The sequence below is a fragment of the Dendrobates tinctorius genome, unplaced genomic scaffold (genome assembly GCF_039654945.1).
Source record: "Dendrobates tinctorius isolate UK_male_01 unplaced genomic scaffold, ASM3965494v1 ptg000100l, whole genome shotgun sequence".
In the NCBI taxonomy this organism is placed as follows: Eukaryota; Metazoa; Chordata; class Amphibia; order Anura; family Dendrobatidae; genus Dendrobates; species Dendrobates tinctorius.
The window spans coordinates 3,886,887-3,908,827 of NW_027361768.1; the positions used below are offsets into that span (position 1 = coordinate 3,886,887).

The 21,941-nt window shown below is 49.0% G+C and overlaps 1 protein-coding gene across 6 annotated transcripts in view; it reads left to right on the top strand.

The window, feature by feature from the left end:
- Positions 1–21,941, top strand: part of CTNND2 (catenin delta 2) — a 3,465,616-nt gene that overhangs the window by 3,033,392 nt on the left and 410,283 nt on the right. For 5 of the 6 annotated variants that reach the window (XM_073587626.1, XM_073587628.1, XM_073587625.1 and 2 more), the window contains one exon: positions 19,055–19,177. The exons of the other annotated variant lie outside the window; for it this stretch is intronic. In XM_073587626.1, coding sequence (XP_073443727.1) covers positions 19,055–19,177 — 123 coding nt within the window. The remainder of the gene's footprint in view (positions 1–19,054; positions 19,178–21,941) is intronic. 6 annotated transcript variants of the gene reach the window in all.

The window sequence follows — 21,941 nt, forward strand, 5'->3', positions numbered from 1 at the left end:
TATAAAGTGTTTGGACTACACTTTAATATGAGCTAATGTGGCCTGCACAACTGTCAAGTGGAGTGTTTGGTGAACTTTATTTTGTTTTGTTTTTTCACACAGACCTTGCAGACAGCTGTGAACAGCGCTGCAAGGCAAAAGAAAGCTACACTGATTGATAATGTAGCTTGGGTAAAGCACAATATTATTATGAAAATCGCTATCTCTAACTGTCCCTCAGAGTCTTGAACAGCAGCCTGTCCCTAACTGAATTCACAGCAGAGTGAACCCGAAATGGCGGCGGCGGCTTTTATAGTGCATCATGACATCATTTCAGCAGCCAATCACAGCCATGCCATTAGTTAACATGCCTACATGCCTACTTCTGAGGATTGTCATTGGCTGAATCAAATCAAACTGGCTCATAGCATTATGGGAACTTCCGATTCCGGTATTCGATATGCAAAAAGTATCGGAACTCAGTATCGGAATTCCGATACCGCGAATATCGGCCAATACCCGATATTTGCGGTATCGGAATGCTCAACACTACTCATATGTGGTCATAAACCAATGTTTGGGAGCACAGCAGGGCCTGGAAGGGAAGGAGCGACATTTGACTTTTTGCATGGAAAATTAGCTCCAATCGTTAGCGGACACCATGTCGCTTTTGGAGAGCCTCTGTGTGCCTAAATATTGGAGCAACCCCACAAGTGACTCCATTTTGGAAACTAGACCCCACAAGTAACTTATCTAGATGCATAGTGAGCACTTTGAACCTCCAGGTGCTTCACAAATTGATCCGTAAAAATGAAAAAGTACTTTTTTTTTACAAAAATTTTCTTTTAGCCTCAATTTTTTCATTTTCACATGGGATAAAATGGATCCTAAAATTTGTTGGGCAATTTCTCCTGAGTACACCGATACCCCATATGTGGTCATAAACCACTGTTTGGGCGTACGGCAGGGCTCGGAAGGAAAGGACCGCCATTTGAGTGTTTGAATGGAAAATTAGCTCCAATCGTTAGCGGACACCATGTCGCTTATGGAAAGTATGTAGTGTATGTCACACACACGACAACAACCTGATGTACAGTACACTATATTACACCACACACCAACCTGACGTACACTACACCTGTGCCGGAGTCAGCTTACACTGAGTCATTTTCTTTAGAGTGGACTCTCTGGGTCATGGCACCCACCCACCTAGATCGAGCTAACCTTGTGAGGAACCACCCCCTATACAGGGAGTTTCAGGGGTAAGACCAAGGAGGTGAGCCACCATGACTGCTGGAACCGGATGGCCAGCTCTGGTAGACACTAAGTATGTGTGTCTGACGACACAGGACGTGTAGGAAACAAGACAAAACAAGACGTGAATTCAAAGGTATCTTCATTAATGCAAACTCAGGGTTATATCAAGTGCAAGACGTGATAATAGGGAAAATACAGCAAGGTGCGTGCGAGGGCACGCCAAGGTCCATGGCATGGTATGTGCCAGGTGGCATGCCTGGGTACAGGTAAGGGCTCGATGGCATCGGACACGGACAGCTGGCAACGATCGACAGGATCAGGGCATCAGGCTGCGGACATTAGCTCCGGACATCAGGCCGCAGTCATCAGGCTTACGATCTCTGGCAGCGATCAGCAGGTTCCAGGCATCCGGCAGGCAAACAAGGGTTCAGGCAAGGAGGCACAACAGAGTTCAAGACATGGTGCATGTTAGGGAACACACCAAGGTCCAAGGCAAGGTTCCAGGCAGGGTGCGTGCTAGGGACACACCAGGGTCCAGGCAAGGTGCTTGTGTAAGGCCAGGTTCAAAGTTCAAAGTACAAAACACGGTGCGTGTGTAGGGGACAGGCCAGGGTTCACAGTTCAAAGTACAAGACATGGTGCGTGTGTAGGGACACGCCAGGGTTCTAGGTCCAAGGCAAGGTCAAGCGCGTGCTGAGGGACACGCCAGGGTAAGGGTACAAGGCATAGTCCTGCACGTGCAGAGGAGCACGTCAGTATCAGGTTCAAGTCAGGGGCCTGCACATGCTAGGAGGCATGCCAGGGTTCAGGCTAAGGGCTATGCATGCAAGAGGGCATGACAGGTAAAGGCTAGGGCCTGTGCGTGCTAGAGGGCACGACGGTACATGGCAAGACCTGCGCGTACTTTTACAGAAGCACGGGGAGGTATGCCAAGGAGCAGTCTAGGGCCTGCACGTGCTATTAGAGAAGCTTGCAAAGCAAAGTGCAGAGACAGTGTGGGTGCAAGGAAGCACAGAGTGCACGGCTGGGGCACTGGCTAGCTGGTCAGGCTGAGGCACAGGCAGACGGGCAAGACTGAAGCGAACCCGGCTGAGGCATAACAGGCGACACAGCTGTCACTGGCAAACGAGCACGGCTAAGGCACAAGCAGGCAAGCATGGCTAAGGCGGGCACGGCTGAGGCACAAATAGGAGGCTAGGGAAGGCCAGGCATGTGCAAAGGGCACACGAAGAAACAAGGCAAGGCAAGAAACAAGGCGAAGCAAGGCAAGGTACAGGACAAGGAGCGGAGTGTAGGCCGGAGCCCAGAGCCGGGTCAAGGGAGAACCTTGAGACTAGCAAGGAAATGTGCTAGAGAGCACGATAGGACTGAGTCTAGCAGCGGAGCATAGGCCGAAGCTCAGAGCCGGGTCAAGGCAGAACCTTGAGACTAGACATGGAATGTGCTAGCGAGCGCCAGAGGGCAGAGTAAGGAAAGCCAGGTAGAGACAGAGAACGTGGAGTACTACAAGGCTCAGAATAGCAAAGGCTAGACAAGGCGAAACAGGCACGACAGAGAACATAGGAAGCACTACAAGGCAAAGCATAGCAAGGACAAGACATGGTGAAAACAGGCAAAGGCAGAAAACATACAGTAGGAAGTACTACAAGTCAAAGAATAACTAGGACAAAACACGACACGAGAGACAACACAAGACAAGAGGCAGAATACAAGCACAGAGCATGTGCAGAGAGGCACAACATGCAGGGTGCAGGGGCACAGAATACAGAGAGCAACCAAGCAGCCATGCAGGGAAGCAACACGATACTCAGGCCCCGACCATAGGAAGGGGCGGTCTGATATAGGGCATTAGCACCTGCACTTCCGTGTCAGGACCAGGAGAGGACTTCCTGTTCAGATCCTCCAGGATCATAGAGAGGCAAGCTAGATCAGATTCTGCTGGACCAGGGAGAGGGTCACATGATCAGGGCCTCCAAGACCATTGAGAGGATTGCTGGATCAGAAACTGCTGGACATAGAAAGGGTCACATGATCAGGGAGTCCAGGACCATAGGGAGGATTGCTGGATCAGATTCTGCTGGACCATAGTGACAATCACAGCAGGCAGAGCAGAGATGGCTGGTCACACTACAACGGCGTGTAGCCATGAGGTAAAATACACATGTCCTGGCAATGGCAGGCAGCCATGAGATGAGGCGCACGTGCACACTGCTCCAGGCATCTTGCAGCACAACAGTCACGAGGTGCGTGTGCACACTGCTTTCAGGGATCTTGCAGCACTTAGGCATGATAGTTCAGTGCATGGCGGGCATGATAGTTCGGTGCACGTGCACACTGCTCCAGGAGTCATGCGGCATACCAGACATGGCGGGCATGATAGTTCGGTGTGCGTGCACACTGCTTCAGGGGTCATGTGGCATAACAGACATGGTGGGTATGATAGTTCGGTGCTCGTGCACACTGCTCCAGGGTTCATGCAGCATAACAGACATGGCGGGCATGACAACGCCACACACACCAACCTAACATACACTACAACACACACACAACAAACCTGACATAAACTATATCACACCACACACCAACCTGATCAGGGGGGCAGGAGGTGATCAGTGGGGCAGGAGGGGGGAAGTGGGTGATTGGAGGGATCACCAGGGGAGGATGAAGCTGTCAGGCACGGTTGGGCACAGGAGGGGAGCAGAGGACCAGCAGCAGAAGCAGACGGCAGCAGCAGGTGATTGGGGGGCAGGGGGTGATCACTGGGGGGTGATCACCAGGGGAGGAGGAGAGCAAATGGAGATGTCAGGCGCAGGGGGGGGCAGGAGGGGAGGAGAGGAGCAAATGCAGCAGCAGGTAATTAGGGGGGCAGGGGGTGATCATTGGAGCAGGTGGTGTTCAGGGGGGGCAGGAGGGAGGGAGCAGAGGTCGGGGGGAGTGGAGGACAGGAGGAGGAGTACCTGTCCTCAGCAGCAGCGGTAGTGCTTGTGAGTCGCCCTCCCAGGGCTGTGGGGTACTTGGTACCAGGTTGGTGTCAGGGGGATGTGTCACAGCAGCGGTGACCCGGTCCGTGGCCCTGGGCACCCAAGTCAATGGCGGATGATGTTTGTAATGTAGTTTATATGGAAAGTTCGTGACTCCACCTGTGATGTTTGGCAAGTGAGGTGTTAGCCAACACTGCATGCAGATCCTCTGGGGCTGATGGTGTGTTGCAGCTTAGATGGTGTAGCTCCCCACAGGAGAAGCTGTAACCCCAGGGCAGTGTATAGGCGCAGGCGGTGTGAGGAGCGTGGGTACCCAGATGTAGCAGTGCTGGCGGTGTTGACGCACAATTGAATAGAAGACACCAGGGCTTGTAGTTCCAAAGCTTTACTCACAGTTTGTGGTACACACTGGTGCCTGCCTCCATGCCGTGTCTTCCGGGGTGAAGACTCAATCAACCTCCCGGGCAAGTCAGGATTCTCCTCTCCAACACTCCGCCAACATGTGCCTTTCCTGAACGACTCCTCTATTGCGCCTTTTAGTGTGAAGAGCTCCAGTACCATGGTTCTCTGAAGTCCTCCTGTCAGATGTTCCTAACAACTCTACTTGTATGACAGACAGCTGTATCCTGATCAGGGACCTCCTGGATCCCGGCTCTCTATCCGTGTTGCTGTTGTGTCCCAAGTCTTAGATGGGAGTAGTGCATTTACAGCCAACTACTCCACCGGTGTCTGCTGTAGAACCCTAAGTGTCCATACAACCTCGGGGACCGGGCCCCGGCCTTGAGCTGAGAACCTATAGGCAGGGTTCCTCTTCCAACCCACAACTCCTCTCTGTTCTCCTACTCCTTCGTTCCGTACTTGTCTTTCTCTCTATGGAAGCTTAGGCTGCAGTTCTACGTCTTTTTCCTTCTCTTCTCTTTCCCGTGCCAGCTGGCTCAGATCACAGAGGCAGCTGCAGCACTCCTTCTTTCCCTTCCTCTTCTAGGGAGCTCGTTCCACTAAGACCAGTCCTCAGTCTCTCCTGACTGACTGTCTTTCCTCCGCCTGACCTCCCCTCTTCTGGGACTCACCCCAGACTCACTTCTGTCAGACTGACCTGAACTCAAATTCTAAACCTTCCCACTCTTTTATATGGATCTCAACTCCACCCACCTCCCAGCACAACTCATGTTACGAAGCAAGGGACCACGAAAGGTGCTCTGCTACCCTCTAAGCATGAGGCGCAATGTGATCAGTGCTGAACTATCTTGTGTGTGGGATGCAGGTGTTGGAGTGCGGAAAGGAGTTCCCAACTTACCAGGATGGTGGGGCACTACACCTTAGGAGAAGGTGCAGTACCTCTGTGGCGACTGAGCCTCAGGGGCGCCACACTTGCGATCGCGGTCTCTGTGGGGCAGGTCAGCGGTCAGGCACCTCGCTCCTCAGCTTCCATGGATGGGATGAAGCTGAGGAGTGTGACAGACATTCTTTTCCTCCACCCCCAATGAAAGGTCACCCGGCCCGCAGGAGGGCGATCATTCTGTGACACAGCATATGCGTCAGGTCAGGTTGGCAACGACTTTAATGACACATATGCTGTGTTACAGGTCGGGAAGGGGTTAAGAGAAAGTGGGCAAGACAGCAAAGTTTTTTTGTGTGGACAAGCAGCGCACGGGAGGCTGAGTGGCATGCTCCATCCTTAGAGAAGTGGCACTGCAAAGGACTTTTACCATTGTCTCACTCCACTAAACACGGTACTGCCATTTAGCAAGGTGCCGTTTGCCCAGTAAGCGACAGAGAGCGAGGCGCCGTGTGCTCCTTGCCTGTGAGTACAGTGCACATGCACAGTAGAGAGAGCCAGTTTATGCCACTTGTTCAGCATGGATAACCAATAATTATAAGCCACAGAGGAATGACAGAGGACATTGGTAGGGTCAGCAAGATACTCCCTCAGCATTTTACCAAACTTTTTACTCCTTCTGAGAGTCCCCCTCGCCTGAGGGACAGGGTGATGGGAGAGTCTGAGAAAACTCTCCCCAAACTTTGCCAGTGTTCCATTGCCTTTGCTGGCTTGGAGTTGTGTCTCTCTAAGCTGTACTCCTTGCTTGGCCAACAAACTGTGATCTCTGCTGCCCGCGTTTTCAGATGTGAAATTTTTTAATAATTCCGCTAGAAGGGCCCTCTCTTCCTCCAACATTTTAGTATACCTGTCTGCCTCTGGAATAAGAGATATAAAGTTCTCCTTTTAGCAAGGGGTCTAGAAGTGTCACCAATCAGTATTGCTCGTCACTCAAAATTTTGATAATGCGAGGGTGACGGGAAATGCAGCGTAACATAAACTCAGCCATGTGTGCAAGACTGCTAACAGTCAACTCTTCCGTGTCCTCATCAAGAGGACCATGCTCTCCTCCTCCTCATTGTCCTCAGGCCTTCAACACTTAAGCCCCCGTCACAGACAGCAAGATCGCTAGTGAGATCGCTGCTGAGTCACAAGTTTTGTGATGCAACAGCGATCTCACCAGCGATCTCGTTGTGTGTGACATGTATCAGCGACCGGCCCCACCGCCGGGTATCGCTAATCGTGCTCTAATGCCCTGGACATTTTTTGATCATTGGTCTCCCACTGGCCAGAGTGCATCGCTGCGTGTGGCAGTGGGAGACCATCGATCAGCGAGTTGGAGCTGGTATCCAAGGTAAACCGCGGGTAACTAAGCGCACGCGTCGCTTAGTTACCCACTGTGCACCTTGGATACCAGCGTGCTCGCACTGGGGGCTGGTATCCAAGGTAAACAGCGGGTAACTAAGTGCCGTGTGTGCTTTAGTTACCCAGTGTTTACCTTGGATACCAGCTCCCAACGCGAGCACGCTGGTATCCAAGGTACACAGCTGGTAACTTAGCGACGCGCGTGCTTGTTACCCACGTCGTCGCTGGTTCTGATCGCTGGTGATATCTACCTGTTTGGCAGCTCACCAGCGATCATGTAGCGACACACCAGCGATCCTGACCACGTCATAACGTTGTCGGGATCCCTGGTGCGTCGCTATGTGTGACGGGGGCTTTAGAACTAACCTAAGTATTATCATTGTACAAACATCATTGTAAATACCTTCTTGTGAATACACCCCTGTATTTTTTATCTCCCCCACCTCATTTTGCATTGTAAGTTGTCACAAGCAGGATTGTTTTGCTTTGGTTTAAGTATTGTTATCGTATTTACTTAGTGTAGATTGTAAGCTGTCACCAGCAGGGTAATTTTATTTTGGTTTAATTATTGGATTATTGTTATTGTTGTTACTTAGGACTTTTGTTTGACTAAAGTTAAACTGTAAATATGTTTTCGCTCTACAATAACTATCAATCTTCAAATTAGAACCCAAATAAGCAGGATGGAGAAGTTAATTATGGTGTCATTGATGCTCACCCTCTTGGTGGATTCCTCAAAGTTTTGGAGGATGTTACATATGTTAGACATCCATGTCCACTCCTCAGATGTTATGTGTGAAGACAGAACTGAACACCGACAACCTTGCTGATGCTGGTAGATTAGTCACCAACTGCCCTCTCGGTGAGCCAGAAGCTGCAAGAGCTGAAGAATTACCACAAGGGCGGATAAAGCTGTAGCTGACATTCTAAAATGGGTTTTTCAAGAGTTGTACTTTTCCGAGCAGATCTGCCAGCTCCGTTTCGAATTTCACAAAACGTTGACCAATTTGGTTAAGCGCATGAGCCAGTTATGGCACGTGTATGAGCTCACCTCGACACAGAGCAGCCACCATGTTCCATCTATTATCACACACAACCATGCCTGACTGTGGGTTCAGCGGTCTCATCCACCAATCTGCCTGCTCTTTCAGAACTGTCCACAACTTGACAGCATTGTGTGGTTTGTCACAGAAGCATATTAGCTTCAGCACAGCCTGTTCCTACTTTGATTAGGCAGTTCTGCAGTGCTTCCAGCTTGTGACTGACGTGCTACCTTTTGTAGCTGGAGGCTGAAGAGGAGGCGAAGGAGGAGGAGGTGCAGGAGCTGTACACTGTGGGGGCAAACCAGTTTGATGTAGAGCACGCAATACTTGTTTGGGAGTACGGGCACTATAGCAAGGTCGGAGTGGGTCCCAGCTTCCACTATGTTAACCCAGTGCACCCTCAGTGAGTTGTACCATCCCTGACCACAAGCACTTGTCCACGTGTTTGTGGTTAGGTGGACTTTCAAAAGTAACAGCATTGTCGAGGGCATGGGTAAAGTTGTGGGACACGTGCCTGTGTAATGCCGGGACGGCACACCGGGGCAAGTATTCCCGCATGTTCATGGCCTTGGGGTGATCCTCGAATCTGCCCTCTCTTTCAAGCTACATAGCATAGCAAAACCCTTGCCTCCTCCTGTCCATTACAACGCAAAAACATTTCCTGTATCCATACATTACAAGAAACGTAAAAAATGTTTGTGCATGCCCTCATGATCTCCCACCTCGAGTATTGTAACCTTATACTCTGTTAGGTGTCAGGTTCCTGTCACTGCACAGCAGGAATCCCAAGCCTTGCCTTCAGCAGTCTCCCATTCCTCTCTGGCCGCAGAGAAGGCTGCTCAGCAGACTTGTCAATCCCGGTGCTCTGCTCAGACTAGCACTGTGGGTTTGGTTGCTGCTGCTACCTCTGGTCCAGCTATAGCATCGCATGCTGTTCAGCAGCGAGCTACTCCAGGGACTAAGTCCTCCTTTCGGTCCACTGAGCATACCCGTGGGACGATCTCTCATTGGAGATCGGAGGTCACATGCTCAGGTCCTTCTCCAGCTCGAATTGGACCATCAGGAAGGTCCCGGAAGGACGCTGCTATAAAAGGTTTGCATGGCCGCTCGGCCTTGTGCTAGTATAGACATTTGTTATAACTTGTGTGTGTGATGATGGATGCATGGATCTGGTGAATGACTTATTATGAAACCCCTTCCCTTTGATATGCATGTTGTAGGGTTATCTTAGTTTAAGTCAGCGCCTTGCAGTGGCTAAGCCTAGTGCCACAGTGCTTCATAGTCACAGCACCTCTCTCAGTGCCATATTGTGCACATCCAGCACAAGTCACCTAGTGGCCGCATCTGCCAGCGTTGCGCCGTGCGCAGGTCTAGCGCTTTCCTCCTTAGTCTGGGTGGTTAGTGGCTTCTGCCAGAGCAGTGCAGTGCACACTAGTGCGTTACTTCTTTGTTTCTCTCTTGCTGGCTCCGCTGCAGCTATTGGACTAGAGGGACTCTAACCCCGTGTCCTTGGGGTGGAGTCCTGTGTCTGTATACTAGCACTCATCCGGCCGAGCCCTGTGAGTTTAACAGGCTTCGGCATTTACATTGTGCAGCACCACGGTTCTGTGAATCATTAGAACTCGCTCCTGTACACACCGGGTGACGCTAACCCGCGAGTGTTCATTTATTATTTGCCACAAAGTCTCCGCCATTACTGAGCAGCAGGTTTCCATCTCTGCACGGTGGACCCCTGGCTGCGAACGCACTTTTTGCAACCTTTATTATTTGGTGCGTTCCACCAGCCCGTAACAGTATCCTCCCCTCTAGCACTGTTGCACCACTGAAATCTGTCAAAAACTCTGCTGCCAGAAAAATCCAATTGTCCCTCAATTATTCCACAGCCTCTCCTCTCTGCCATGCCCTTCACTGCCTTCTTGTTGCCAATAGGCTACAGTTCAAAACCCTAAATATGATATACAAAGCCTTCTACAACCCGTCTCCTCTATACATCTATGACATGGTCTCCCAATGTCCGACTGGGTTATGAATTTTTCTGCGCAAAAACAGTGTGCCATCAACAAGATGTACCATCCCTACCCACAAGCACTTGTCCACATGCCCATAGTTAGGTACACTTTCCCTGGACCAGCATTGTTGATGGCCCAGGTAATGTTGTGGGACACGTGTTTGGTTGTTTAATGTTGTGACGGCAGACCGGGATAAATAGTGCCAGGTGGGGACCGAGTACCTTTTTACGGTCACCACCATCAGGTTGCGGAAATCATCCACTTTCCGTGAGACTAAAATGCAAAATATCAAGCGCAAGTAGACGAGCAATTTGTGAATTTAGTACTGAGGCCTGTGGGGCGTTGGCTGCATCTTTCCACTTACTGTCCAATGACTAGGGTACCGACAACTGAAGGCTGCGCTGGGCCAAGGGCATGGATGTGCTTGATGATGGTGCAATTTGACTGTGGTCAACGACAGGTGCAGGACATGAGGCATCTTTGCATGCACCATGGAGAGGGGATTGGCTTGCACGTACAACAATGGAAGAAGCAGTGGTATCACCCGCAGACACTGTTCATGGAGCCTGGTGTCCAACCCACAAAGTTTGTTACTTTGCTGACATTATTATTATTATTATTATTATTATTATTATTATGCATTTATATAGCGCCATTTATTCCATGGCGCTTTACATGTGAAAAGGGGAAATATAGACAGGTATAGTAAACATGTGTAAGACAAGGGACACACAAGTACATAAGGAGAGGGGACCCTGCCCGTGAGGGCTCACAGTCTACAGGTATGGGTGAGGATACAGTAGGAGAGGGTAGAGCAGGTCATGCTGTGGTTCAGTAGACCGAGGATCATTGCAGGCTGTAGGCTTGTCGGAACAAGTGGGTCTTCAGGTTCTTCTTGAAGGTTTCCGTTGATGGTGAGAGTCTGATGTGTTGCGGCAGGGAGTTCCAGAGTATGGGGGAAGCACGGGAGAAGTCTTGTATGCGGTTGTGGGAAGAAGAGATAAGGGGGGAGTAGAAAAGGAGATCTTGAGATGATCGAAGGTTGCGTGGGGGTAGGTACCTAGAGACCATGTCACAGATGTATGGAGGAGACAGGTTGTGGATGGCTTTGTATGTCATGGTTAGGGTTTTGAATTGGAGCCTCTGGGCGATAGGAAGCCAGTGAAGGGCCTGGCATAGGGGTGAGGCTGGGGAATAGCGGGGAGACAGGTGGATTAGTCGGGCAGCAGAGTGTAGGATGGACTGGAGCGGAGCCAGAGTGCTAGAGGGGAGGCCAGAGAGTAGGAGGTTTCAGTAGTTGAGGCGGGAGATGACAAGAGCATGCACTAGTGTTTTTGTGGTTTCATGGTTGAGGAATGAGCGGATCCGGGAAATATTTTTGAGTTTGAGGCGGCAGGAGGAGGCGAGGGCTTGGATATGTGGTTTGAAAGAGAGCGACGAGTCGAGGATCACCCCAAGGCACCGAGCGTACGGGTCTGGGGAAAGAGAGCAGCCGTTGACATTGATGGATAGGTCTGGTGGAGGAGTAGAGTGAGATGGGGGAAAGATGATGAATTCTGTTTTGTCCATGTTCAGTTTGAGGAAGCGAGCAGAGAAGAAGGCTGAGATAGCAGACAGACATTGTGGGATTTCAGTCAGTAAGGAGGCCAGGGCGGGTCCAGATAGGTAGATCTGCGTGTCATCGGCATAGAGGTGATACTGCAAACCGTGGGATTCTATGAGCTGTCCCAAGCCAAAGGTATAGATGGAGAATAGTAGGGGTCCTAGGACAGAGCCTTGAGGAACACCGACAGACAGGGGGCTAGGTGAAGAGGTGGTGTGTGAGAGGGAGACACTAAATGTTCCTTCTGTTAGGTATGATGAGATCCAGGATAGGGCCAGGTCTGTGATGCCAAGAGATGAGAGAGTCTGTAGCAGGAGGGAATGGTCTACGGTGTCAAAGGCAGAGGACAGGTCCAGGAGAAGAAGGACAGAGTAGTGTCGCTTGCTCTTGGCGGTTAGTAAGTCGTTAGTGACTTTAGTTAGGGCAGTTTCAGTTGAGTGATGCAGTCGGAAGCCAGATTGTAACTGGTCAAAGAGGGAACAGGAGGAGAGGTGGGAGGACAGTTCAAGATATGCTTGCTGTTCCAGTAGTTTTGAGGCGTAAGGGAGAAGAGATATTGGGCGATAGACACAGAGGATTGGTCAAGGGAGGGCTTTTTGAGGATGGGTGTGATTGAGGCATGTTTGAAGGATGAGGGAAAGACACCATTTGTAAGAGAAAGGTTGAAAAGGTGTGTTAGAGATGGGATGAGGACTGTGGCCAAGTTAGGGATGAGGTGAGACGGGAGTGGGTCAAGGGTACAAGTGGTGAGGTGTGATCTTGACAGAGGGGTGGAGAGCTGATCTTCTGTCATGGAGAAGCTGGCTTTTGCAGAACAGGGCTGAGCAACTAAGAGGGGCATTGAGGGCTGTGGGCCAAAGTTTTGTCTGATCGTGTCGATCTTCTGCTTAAAGAAGGAGGCAAAGTCTTTGGCAGAAATGAGAGAGGGGGAGGTGCTGTGGGATGGAGTAGAGAATTGAAAGTGTTGAAGAGCTGTTTAGGGTTGTGAGACAGGGAGGATATGAGAGATGCGAAGTAAGTTTGTTTTGCAGCAGAGAGCGTGGACTTAAAGCTGGCAAGGGACTGCTTGTATGCGTTGAAGTGCTCAGTAGAATGGGTTCTCTTCCATCTCTGCTCAGCAGCCCTGGAAACCCATCTCAGTTCTTTGGTCAGGCTGGTGAGCCAAGGCTGCCTGTTGATTGTTCGAGTTTTGTTCTGCATGAGGGGGGCAGCCGAATCAAGCTTTGCTGTTATTGTGGTGTTATAAAAGGTGGCAGCAGCATCTGTGTCATGAAGGGAAGCTATGTCTGTAAGAGGGAGAAGGGATTCAGAGAGTGATTGTAAATTGAGGTGTTTGAGATTCCTGCGAGGGTGAGCGACTTTATGGAGCGGGGGTTGCGCAGTAGGAGAGGAGAGGGAGGAGAATGTCAGTAGGTTGTGGTCAGACAGGGAGAGGGGTGAGTTATTGAGATTAGTGAGGGAACAGAGTCGGGTGAAGATAAGGTCCTGCGTGTGACCATTTTTGTGAGTGGCCGCAGAGGACCATTGAGTGAGGTCGAGGGAAGATAGAGTGAGTGATAGAAGTTTAGAGGCAGCGGGGGTAGAAGTGTCAATGGGGATGTTGAAGTCGCCCATGATGATGGTGGGGATGTCAGCAGAAAGGAAATGGAGTAGCCAGGTGGTGAAGTGGTTGAGAAAGGTGGAGATGGCTAGTTCTGGGGGGCGGTAGATGACAGCCAGTTGGAGGTTGGAGGGGGAATAGATGCGGACGGAGTGCACCTCGAATGAGGGAAGAGTAGCGGAGGGTGGCAAAGGAATTGGGGTAAAGGAGCAGGTATCAGACAGGAGCAAGCCAACTCCTCCACCACGTTTGTTGCTGGGGCGAGGGGTGTGAGAGAGATGGAATCCGCCATAGGAAAGCACAGCTGGAGAGGCTGTGTCAGAGGGAGTGAGCCAGGTTTCAGTGATGGCGAGGAAGGAGAGTTTGTTGGTGATAAAGAGGTCTTGGATAAATGATAGCTTGTTGCAGACAGAGCGTGCGTTCCATAGGGCTCCAGGTAAGGGGTTTGAGGTATTGGGGGCTGGATGAATGGGTATGAGGTTATCATGGTTGCGAAGACGTGTAGAGGATCGTGGCAGGGTGGTAGAAGTGAGTGTAGGGAGGTGTTGAGGAGGGCCAGGATTTGGGGATACGTCGCCAGCAATAAGGAGTAGTAGACAGAGCATTAGAAGGTGGGAGCAGGATAGGACATGATGTGGCCGTGTGGGTCTGGAGAAAAAGGATTGTATGTGGAGGAAAAGTTGTGACGAAGAGGTGAGATGGCTGGGAAGGATGGAGGGGAAATGACAAGTTCCTTACTGGGTGGAGGGATTGCAGGAGTTAGGGAGAAATAGAGTAGTATGGGGGTGATAGTAAAAAGAAGGCGAAACATTGTTGTGGTGTTATAGTCTGTTACCTTACAGTCAATTCCAGTCCAATTCAAGTCTAATTCAAAGTACTTAGAAATTAGTACTTTGAAATTGATGGAGCCGACTACGTCTGGAGCAGACCCATGGTGGTGAATATATGTGCAGCTAAAGACAATCAGGTGTGAGTGAAAGTGGGGTGTGACTGCCCAGGCCAAATGCACAGAGTTAAACAGAGGTCATAAAAGGGGGAAGGGGTTATACAGACCACTTAGATGTGTGGCAAAGATAACAAGATGGAGTACAATTATGGATACAAGAAGATGGGTAAGTAATGCATACCATATAAAATACAATGCAGTTCACATAGGACATTCAGGAGCATGAGAAAGTGGTGGAAATTCAGCAATGCATGTTCCTGATCATGCTGGTGGTGGTAAGGCTGGTAGTTTTACTACTCCTGCACAGGTGGCCATGGCCGTTGATGCAAATGGCCTTTTTGGGGTTATCGCCAGAGTCTTTAAAAAACAAGAAGACTGGTAGGGGGACATTCATTGTTTCCTTCAACCACACCACCTCCTCACCTACCTCGATACCTGTCTTTTGTTGTTCCCCAAGGCTCTGTTCTTGGACCCCTATTCTCCATCCACACCATCGGCCTTGGTCAGCTGATATAATGGCACGGTTTGCAATATCATCACTATGCCGATGATATGCAGATTTACCTATCTGTACCTGACATCACCTCCTTCCTGACCAAAATCACACATCTTCCCGCATAATCATCCTTCTTTTCTGCGCTCTTTCAAAAAGTGGACATGGACAAATCAGAATACATCATCTTTCAAGCATCTCATGCTGTGTACACCAGAGAGCTGTGTATGCCTAATTCGGTATCACTTTAGTAAGAGGTAAACTTTGACTTTGAGAAAATGATTTTCCAGACATTCACTGCCTTTTTGGAACATTTTTTGCAGCTGTTACCTTCATCTTCTTGTGTGGAAAATTTCAAAGTTGTCATCAATACCATCATTGTCCTTATGTTGTAATGGGGAAATCAGGTTTTTCAAAGGGTTGTGGTTATTTACGTTTTGTGGCATTCCTTTAACAGTGTTGGTTACACTCGGACAATAAATTTTAGACTGTGACCTTTTTATATTATTGGTAATATATATGGGTGAAAATGAAGAAGCTTGTGCACGGGTGTGTTTATCATTACGGACGGTGCACTCCAGGGTTCGCAGGCCATGCAAATAAATGCAGATGCCTCCGCATGCATCGTTTTGACGCTGCGCCGACCGCAACAAAATGCAACATATTGATCTCGGCGCAGCGTCAAAATGACACATGCGGAAGCATCCGCATACATCCGCATGGCCTGCATACCCAATGTTAAAGATAGGTACGCAGGACGCATGTAGACGTAGGCGGAGCTGAATGGAAGAGGTACAGCAGTGGGCGGGGCTTAGCGGAGGAAGTGCGCAGCTCTCTGCAGCTCTGCCCTATGCAAATGTGAAACCAGCCTTAGACCCTCATATCCTTTTGGCTTGTGCCAAATACCGTAGTCAGTACCAAAACTTTTTTCTTTCCATTGCTTCTTTATAATCAATCATAGTTCACAGTATACATTTGTCGAATATACATATACAGTATAAATCAATAATCAATCACCCTCACACCCAAATGAAGTTAGTCCACATAGATGAGAAGTGAATGGGCTTAATTACAAAATGTGGTCCCTAATGCAGCGTCTCTGCTGAATGTGGCAGGAATAAAGCTCATCATACGTTCATTCCTCACCCAAGAATCTGCAAAAACCCTAGTCCATGCCCTCATCATCTCTCGCCTTGACTACTGCAACCTCATGCTCTGTGGCCTCCCCTCAAACACTCTCGCACCCCTCCAATCTATTCTAAACTCTGCTGCCCGACTAATCCACCTGTCCCCCCGCTATTCCCCAGCTTCTCCCCTCTGTCAATCCCTTCACTGGCTCCCAATTGCCCAGAGACTCCATTTCAAAACCCTAACCATGACATACAAAGCCATCCACAACTTGTCTCCTCCATACATCTGTGACCTCGTCTCCCGGTACTTTCCTGCACGCAACCTCCGATCCTCACAAGATCTCCTTCTCTACTCCCGTCTTATCTCCTCTTCCCACAATCGCATACAAGATTTCTCTCGCGCATCACCCCTACTCTGGAACTCTCTACCACAACATATCAGACTCTCACCTACCATCGAAACCTTCAAAAAGAGCCTGAAGACCCACCTCTTCCGACAAGCCTATAACCTGCAGTAACCACCGATCGACCAAACCGCTGCACGACCAGCTCTACCCTCGCCTACTGTATTATCACCCATCCCTTGAAGATTGTGAGCCCTCGCAGGCAGGGTCCTCTCTCCTCCTGTACCAGTTATGACTTGTATTGTTTAAGATTATTGTACTTGTTTTTATGTATACCGCTCCTCACATGTAAAGCGCCATGGAATAAATGGCGCTAGAACAATAAATAATAATAATAAATAATAATAATACGTCATCACACCTTGTTTATATGGGCTAACTCCACCGAGAGTTGACATGGATTATTCTATTGGATGATAAATGCATACTTTGAACTGAGATTCCTTACAAAGATGTACAGTATTGGAAAGGAAAATGTTTTGGCACTGACTATTTTATCTATAGGAGGTATTATCTTCCTTTTCTTTGTTCTTCCTTCTACGGTCATTGACATCTGAATCAGCTATATACTGTACTAGCTATGAACCCATTCTACGCCCGGGTGGTGAGCATTTTTATTGGTATATGGTCTCCCATCTTGGTATATGCTGCCCCCCCTCCTATCCTGGTGTGCATTGCACCCCTCATCCCTATCCTGGTATGCATGGTACCCTCACCTCCCAAATTCTGGTAAGCATGGTAACCTATTCCTCATCCTGGTATGCATGGTCCCCTCACCCCCCAATCCTGGTATGCATGGCACCCCCTTATCCCTATCCTGGTATGAATGGACCTCTCACCCACCCATCCTGGTATGCATGGTCCTCTCACCCCCTATCCTGGTATGCACGGTCCTCTCACCCCCTTTTCCTGATATGCATGGTCCTCTCACCCCCCTTTTCCTGGTATGCATGGTCCTCTCACCCCCCAATCCTGGTATGCATGGTCCTCTCACCCCCCTTATCCTGATATGCATGGTCTTCTCACCCACCAATCCTGGTATGCATGCTACCCCTCACCCCAATCCTGGTATGCATGCTACCCCTCACCCCAATCCTGGTATGCATGGTCCCCTCACCCTCCTTTCGTGGTATGCATGGTCCCCTCACTCCCCTTTCGTGGTAAGCATGGTCCCCTCATCCTCCTTTCATGGTATGCATGGTCCCCTCACTCCTTTTTCATGGTATGCATGGTCCCCTCACTCCTTTTTCATGGTATGCATGGTCCCCTCACCCCCCTTTTGTGGTATGCATGGTCCCCTCACCCTCCTTTCATGGTATGCATGGTCCCCTCACCCTCCTTTCATGGTATGCATGGTCCCCTCACCCCTCTTTCATGGTATGCATGGTCCCCTCACCCTCCTTTTGTGGTATGCATGGCCCTTTCACACCTCCTTTCGTGGTATGCATGGTCCTCTCACCCCCCTTTCATGGTATGCATGGTCCCCTCACCCCCCTTTCGTTGTATGCATGGTCTCCTCACCCCTCCAATACTGGTATGCATGGTCCCCTCTCCCTCCTTTCCTTGTATGCATGGTCCCCTCACCCCCCCTTATCCTGACATGTATGGTCTCCCTCACCACTATTAAACTACACACATACAAAAAAAACATTTATATTCATCCTTCTTTCTTGTGCTCCAGCGCTGTCACATTCTGCTAGAGGACGGAGCAGGAGTCTGGTGCCAGAGTACACGCATGCCCATAGCGCTGTCCGTCGCCATGTTGCTGAAGACACACTACAAATGTGTCTTCAGTAAAATGGCACCGGATTGCGCTATGCGCATGCGCGATTCCGGCCGCACTCCTGCCCCGGTCTCTGGCCGAAGAGAAGCGCGGCGGCAACGCTCCTCCCGGACAAGTAAGTATGGCGCCCGAGATTGCGGTATGCACGCATACCGCATCTCCGGGCGCCATACACAACGCTGGATGCCTCATTCTGTGTGGAGCCAGATTGCACAGGTGCGTCGTGCTTGCATAGTCTATAAAGGCTTCGGACAGAGTGATACTTACTGCGTTATATTATAGATGCTCAAACAGTACATTATATTTATTACTCTTTATTCTTATCAGTAAAGAATATGGCTTGTTATTAGTGTATAAACATAATGTAATGTATCAGCTTTAGTGCACTATAACTTTTTATGTTCTACTGGAAACATTTTAAACTTGACAACGGATTCATGCTGCCTGAGCCACAGATAGCATGAATCAGATTGTGGCTTTGTCATTTCAGCCAGCTATATTTTATTCTGAAATGCTGCAGTTTTTGAGAAAAGATAGATTTAAAAGCCCTCCTGAAATTATGCATTTCGGGCGACCATTATCTGGTGGCTTCTTCCCGTCCAGCTTCCCTTGATTGATTGGTTTCTTCCTACACACACATGTAGAGGAAGGTCTGTCACTCCAGGGGAGTAAGATATAGAGAAGCCACCCTGGATATGCCTCTTGGACTTGTCACCCAAACTTCATGGTCCCCAACCTGCTTTTGAATGTATGCTTTCTCTGAAACAACATACTGTAACTTTTCATAGTAAAACATACCTCTCTGAAGCAACAGAATTGGACCATGATTCATGCTGCCTATGGTTTGGAAGCATGAATCGGCTGTCACATTCCATTTCATGCAGAGGTTTGAACTCATGATATATAATATTGTGGATGTTTTATTATGCTAGAAATGTTTACCATGTTTATTTCGTTTAATATGGATATGATCACTGCCAGTATTAATGATGTCATTTGTCATGTGCTTTTATGAATGATGCCATCAAATAATCTTTTAAGCTTCAAGTAATCAATTTATGAAATACCAGCATAGATAAGTGGTGTATAAATAGTGAAATGATTGCAATGACTGACAAATGACTCATTGATTTGTGGTGGCAGGAATCCCCAGGCCTGAAAGTGAATGAGGAAAGCGGATATTCACCCACCCTTCAGTCTGAGCCAGACAACGCTCTGTATACTCTTTCCCAGGGCCAAGCGACCAGAGTCAGTTCCCAAATTCAGGTATTCTGGCTGTCTATCCACTTGTTTTTGTTATAATACAATATGTTTGATGTTCAAGCTGAATTACTACATCAAATAGATTTTTTATCATTTACAATCAAAATTTAGTGATCTCACTAAATTTTGTAGTCCGTAATGCAAATACTAAACACCCATCTCTCAATCTGTTTTTATTCTCTTCTCTATTATTTTAGTTATTAACTTATAGTATTAATATATTAGATGTCTGGAAACAAAGAGAAAGTGCCACAATAATGGGACAAGCGGCTAAAATTTACATTATCATTGTATTATATTATTATTATTATTTATTTATATAGCGCCATTAATTCCATGGTGCTGTACATGAGAAGGGGGGTTACATGCAAAGTTATAGATATCGTTAACAGTAAACAAATTTACAATGACAGACTGCTACAGAGGGGAGGGGACCCTGTCCTTGTGGACTTACATTCTACGGGATAGTGGGGAAGAGACAGAAGGTCGGGGGTGCAGCAGCTCTGGTGGTGATAAGGCGGCAGCTCAGGCGGTGGTGAGGCGGCAGAATGGTCATTGCAGCCTGTAAGCTTTCCTGAAAAGATTGGTTTTTAGGTTCTGTTTGAAGGATCTGAGGGTGGTGGATAATTGGACGTGTTGAGGCATGGCATTCCAGAGGATAGGGGATATTCGGGAGAAATCTTGGAGGCGGTTGTGTGAGGAACGAATAAGCATGTAGGAGAGTAGGAGGTCTTGGGAGGATCGAAGAGTACGTGAGGGAAGATATTGGGAGATTAGTTCAGAGATATAGGGAGGGGAAAGGTTGTGGATGGCTTTGTAGGTCAGTGTTAGTAGTTTGAACTGGATTCATTGGGGAATTGGGAGCGAATAGAGGGATTGCAGAGGGGGGAGAGGGGAGTAGCGAGGAGAGAGGTGGATTAGTCGTGCAGCAGAATTGAGGACAGACTGGAGTGGTGCAAGAGAGTTAGCAAGGGAGGCCACAGAGAGGAGAGTGTTGCAGTAGTCAAGGCGGGAGATGATGAGGGCATGTACAAGAGTTTTAGTAGATTGAGGACTGAGGAAGGGACGGATTCTGGAAATATTTTTGAGTTGGAGGCGACAGGAGGTGGCAAGAGATTGAACGCGTTGTTTGAAGGACAGGGCAGAGTCGAGAGTTACTCCGAGGCAGCGGATTTCATGTGCTGGAGAGAGCGTGATGCCGTTTACCATAATGGATAGATCGGGTAGGAAATATACGTGAAATGGAGGAAACATAATGAGTTCAGTTTTGTCTACGTTGAGTTTTAGAAAGCGCGAGGTGAAAAAGGAGGATAAGGCTGATAGACACTCCGGGATTCTGGACAGCAGAGAAGTGACATCTGGGCCAGAGAGGTAGATCTGAGTGTCATCTACATACAGGTGATACTGGAAGCCATAGGACTTTATGAGTTGTCCTAGACCAAGAGTATAGATGGAAAAAAGTAGGGGCCCCAGGACAGAGCCTTGGGGGTGTCCAACAGAGAGGGGGGGATGAGGAGGTAGTGTGGGAGTGGGAAACTCTGAATGTGCGGTCAGAAAGGTATGAGGAAATCCAGGACAAGGCAAGGTCTTTGATGCCAAGGGAAGAAAGAATCTGTAGCAGTAGGCAGTGGTCAACTGTGTCAAAGGCAGAGGACAGGTCAAGAAGGAGGAGGATGGAAAACTGTCTGTTAGCTTTGGCTGTGACTAAGTCATTAGTAATTTTGGTCAGGGCAGTTTCAGTGGAGTGGGGGCGGAAGCCATATTGCAGGATGTCAAGGAGGGAGTTAGATGTGAGGTGGGAGAAAAGTTGAGCATGGACATGCTGTTCAAGGAGTTTGGAAGCAAACAGGAGCAGTGATATGGGGCGATAGCTGGGCATAGCAGTTGGGTCAAGGTTTGATTTTTTGAGGATGGGTGTTATGGTGGCATGTTTGAAGGCAGAGGGGAAGGTACCAGAAGTTAGGGATAGGTTGAAGAGATGGGTTAGGGCTGGAATGATCATGTTAGTGAGGTTGGGGAGCAGGTGGGAAGGGATGGGGTCAAGTGCACAGGTGGTGAGGCGTGATTTGGAAAGGAGATTAGTAAGGTCTCCTTCAGTGATGTTGGAGAGGGAGGTTAATAGGGAAGGGCAGAGGTCTGGTATGTGGAGCGGTTGGGGTGGTGGAACTATAAAGGTTTGCCTTGTTTGGTCAATCTTGTTTTTGAAGTAGGTGGCAAAGTCCTCAGCAGAGATGAGGGGAGTTGGAGGTGGCAGTGGTGGGTGGAGGAGAGAGTTGAATGTGCTGAACAGTTGTTTTGGGTTGTGGGATAATGAAGATACAAGGTTTGTGAAATAGGTCTGTTTAGCAGAGGTGAGGGCTGATTTAAAGGCAAGTGTAGCTTGTTTGAAAGCAGTGAAGTCGTCTGGCAGGCGTGTTTTCTTCCAATGCCGCTCCGCGACCCTGGATGCTTGTCGCAGGTTTTTGGTGAGGTTGTTGTGCCAGGGTTGCCTATTGGTTTGTCGCACGTTGCCATGCATGAGAGGGGCGTCTGAGTCTATGGCTGATGTGAGGGTGGCACTGTCCATGTTGTGGAGTGAAGATATGGAGGACAGAGGTAGAAGAGAGTCTGAGAGTCTGTGGATGTCTAGGTGTGCAAGGTTTCTACGAGGATGTGCTTGTGGCTGGACATGGGGGGCAGGTGAGAAGGACAAGTATGAGAAGGTGAGTAGATGGTGGTCAGATAGGGGGAAGGGAGAGGTTGTGAGATTAGATAGGGAACAGAGGTG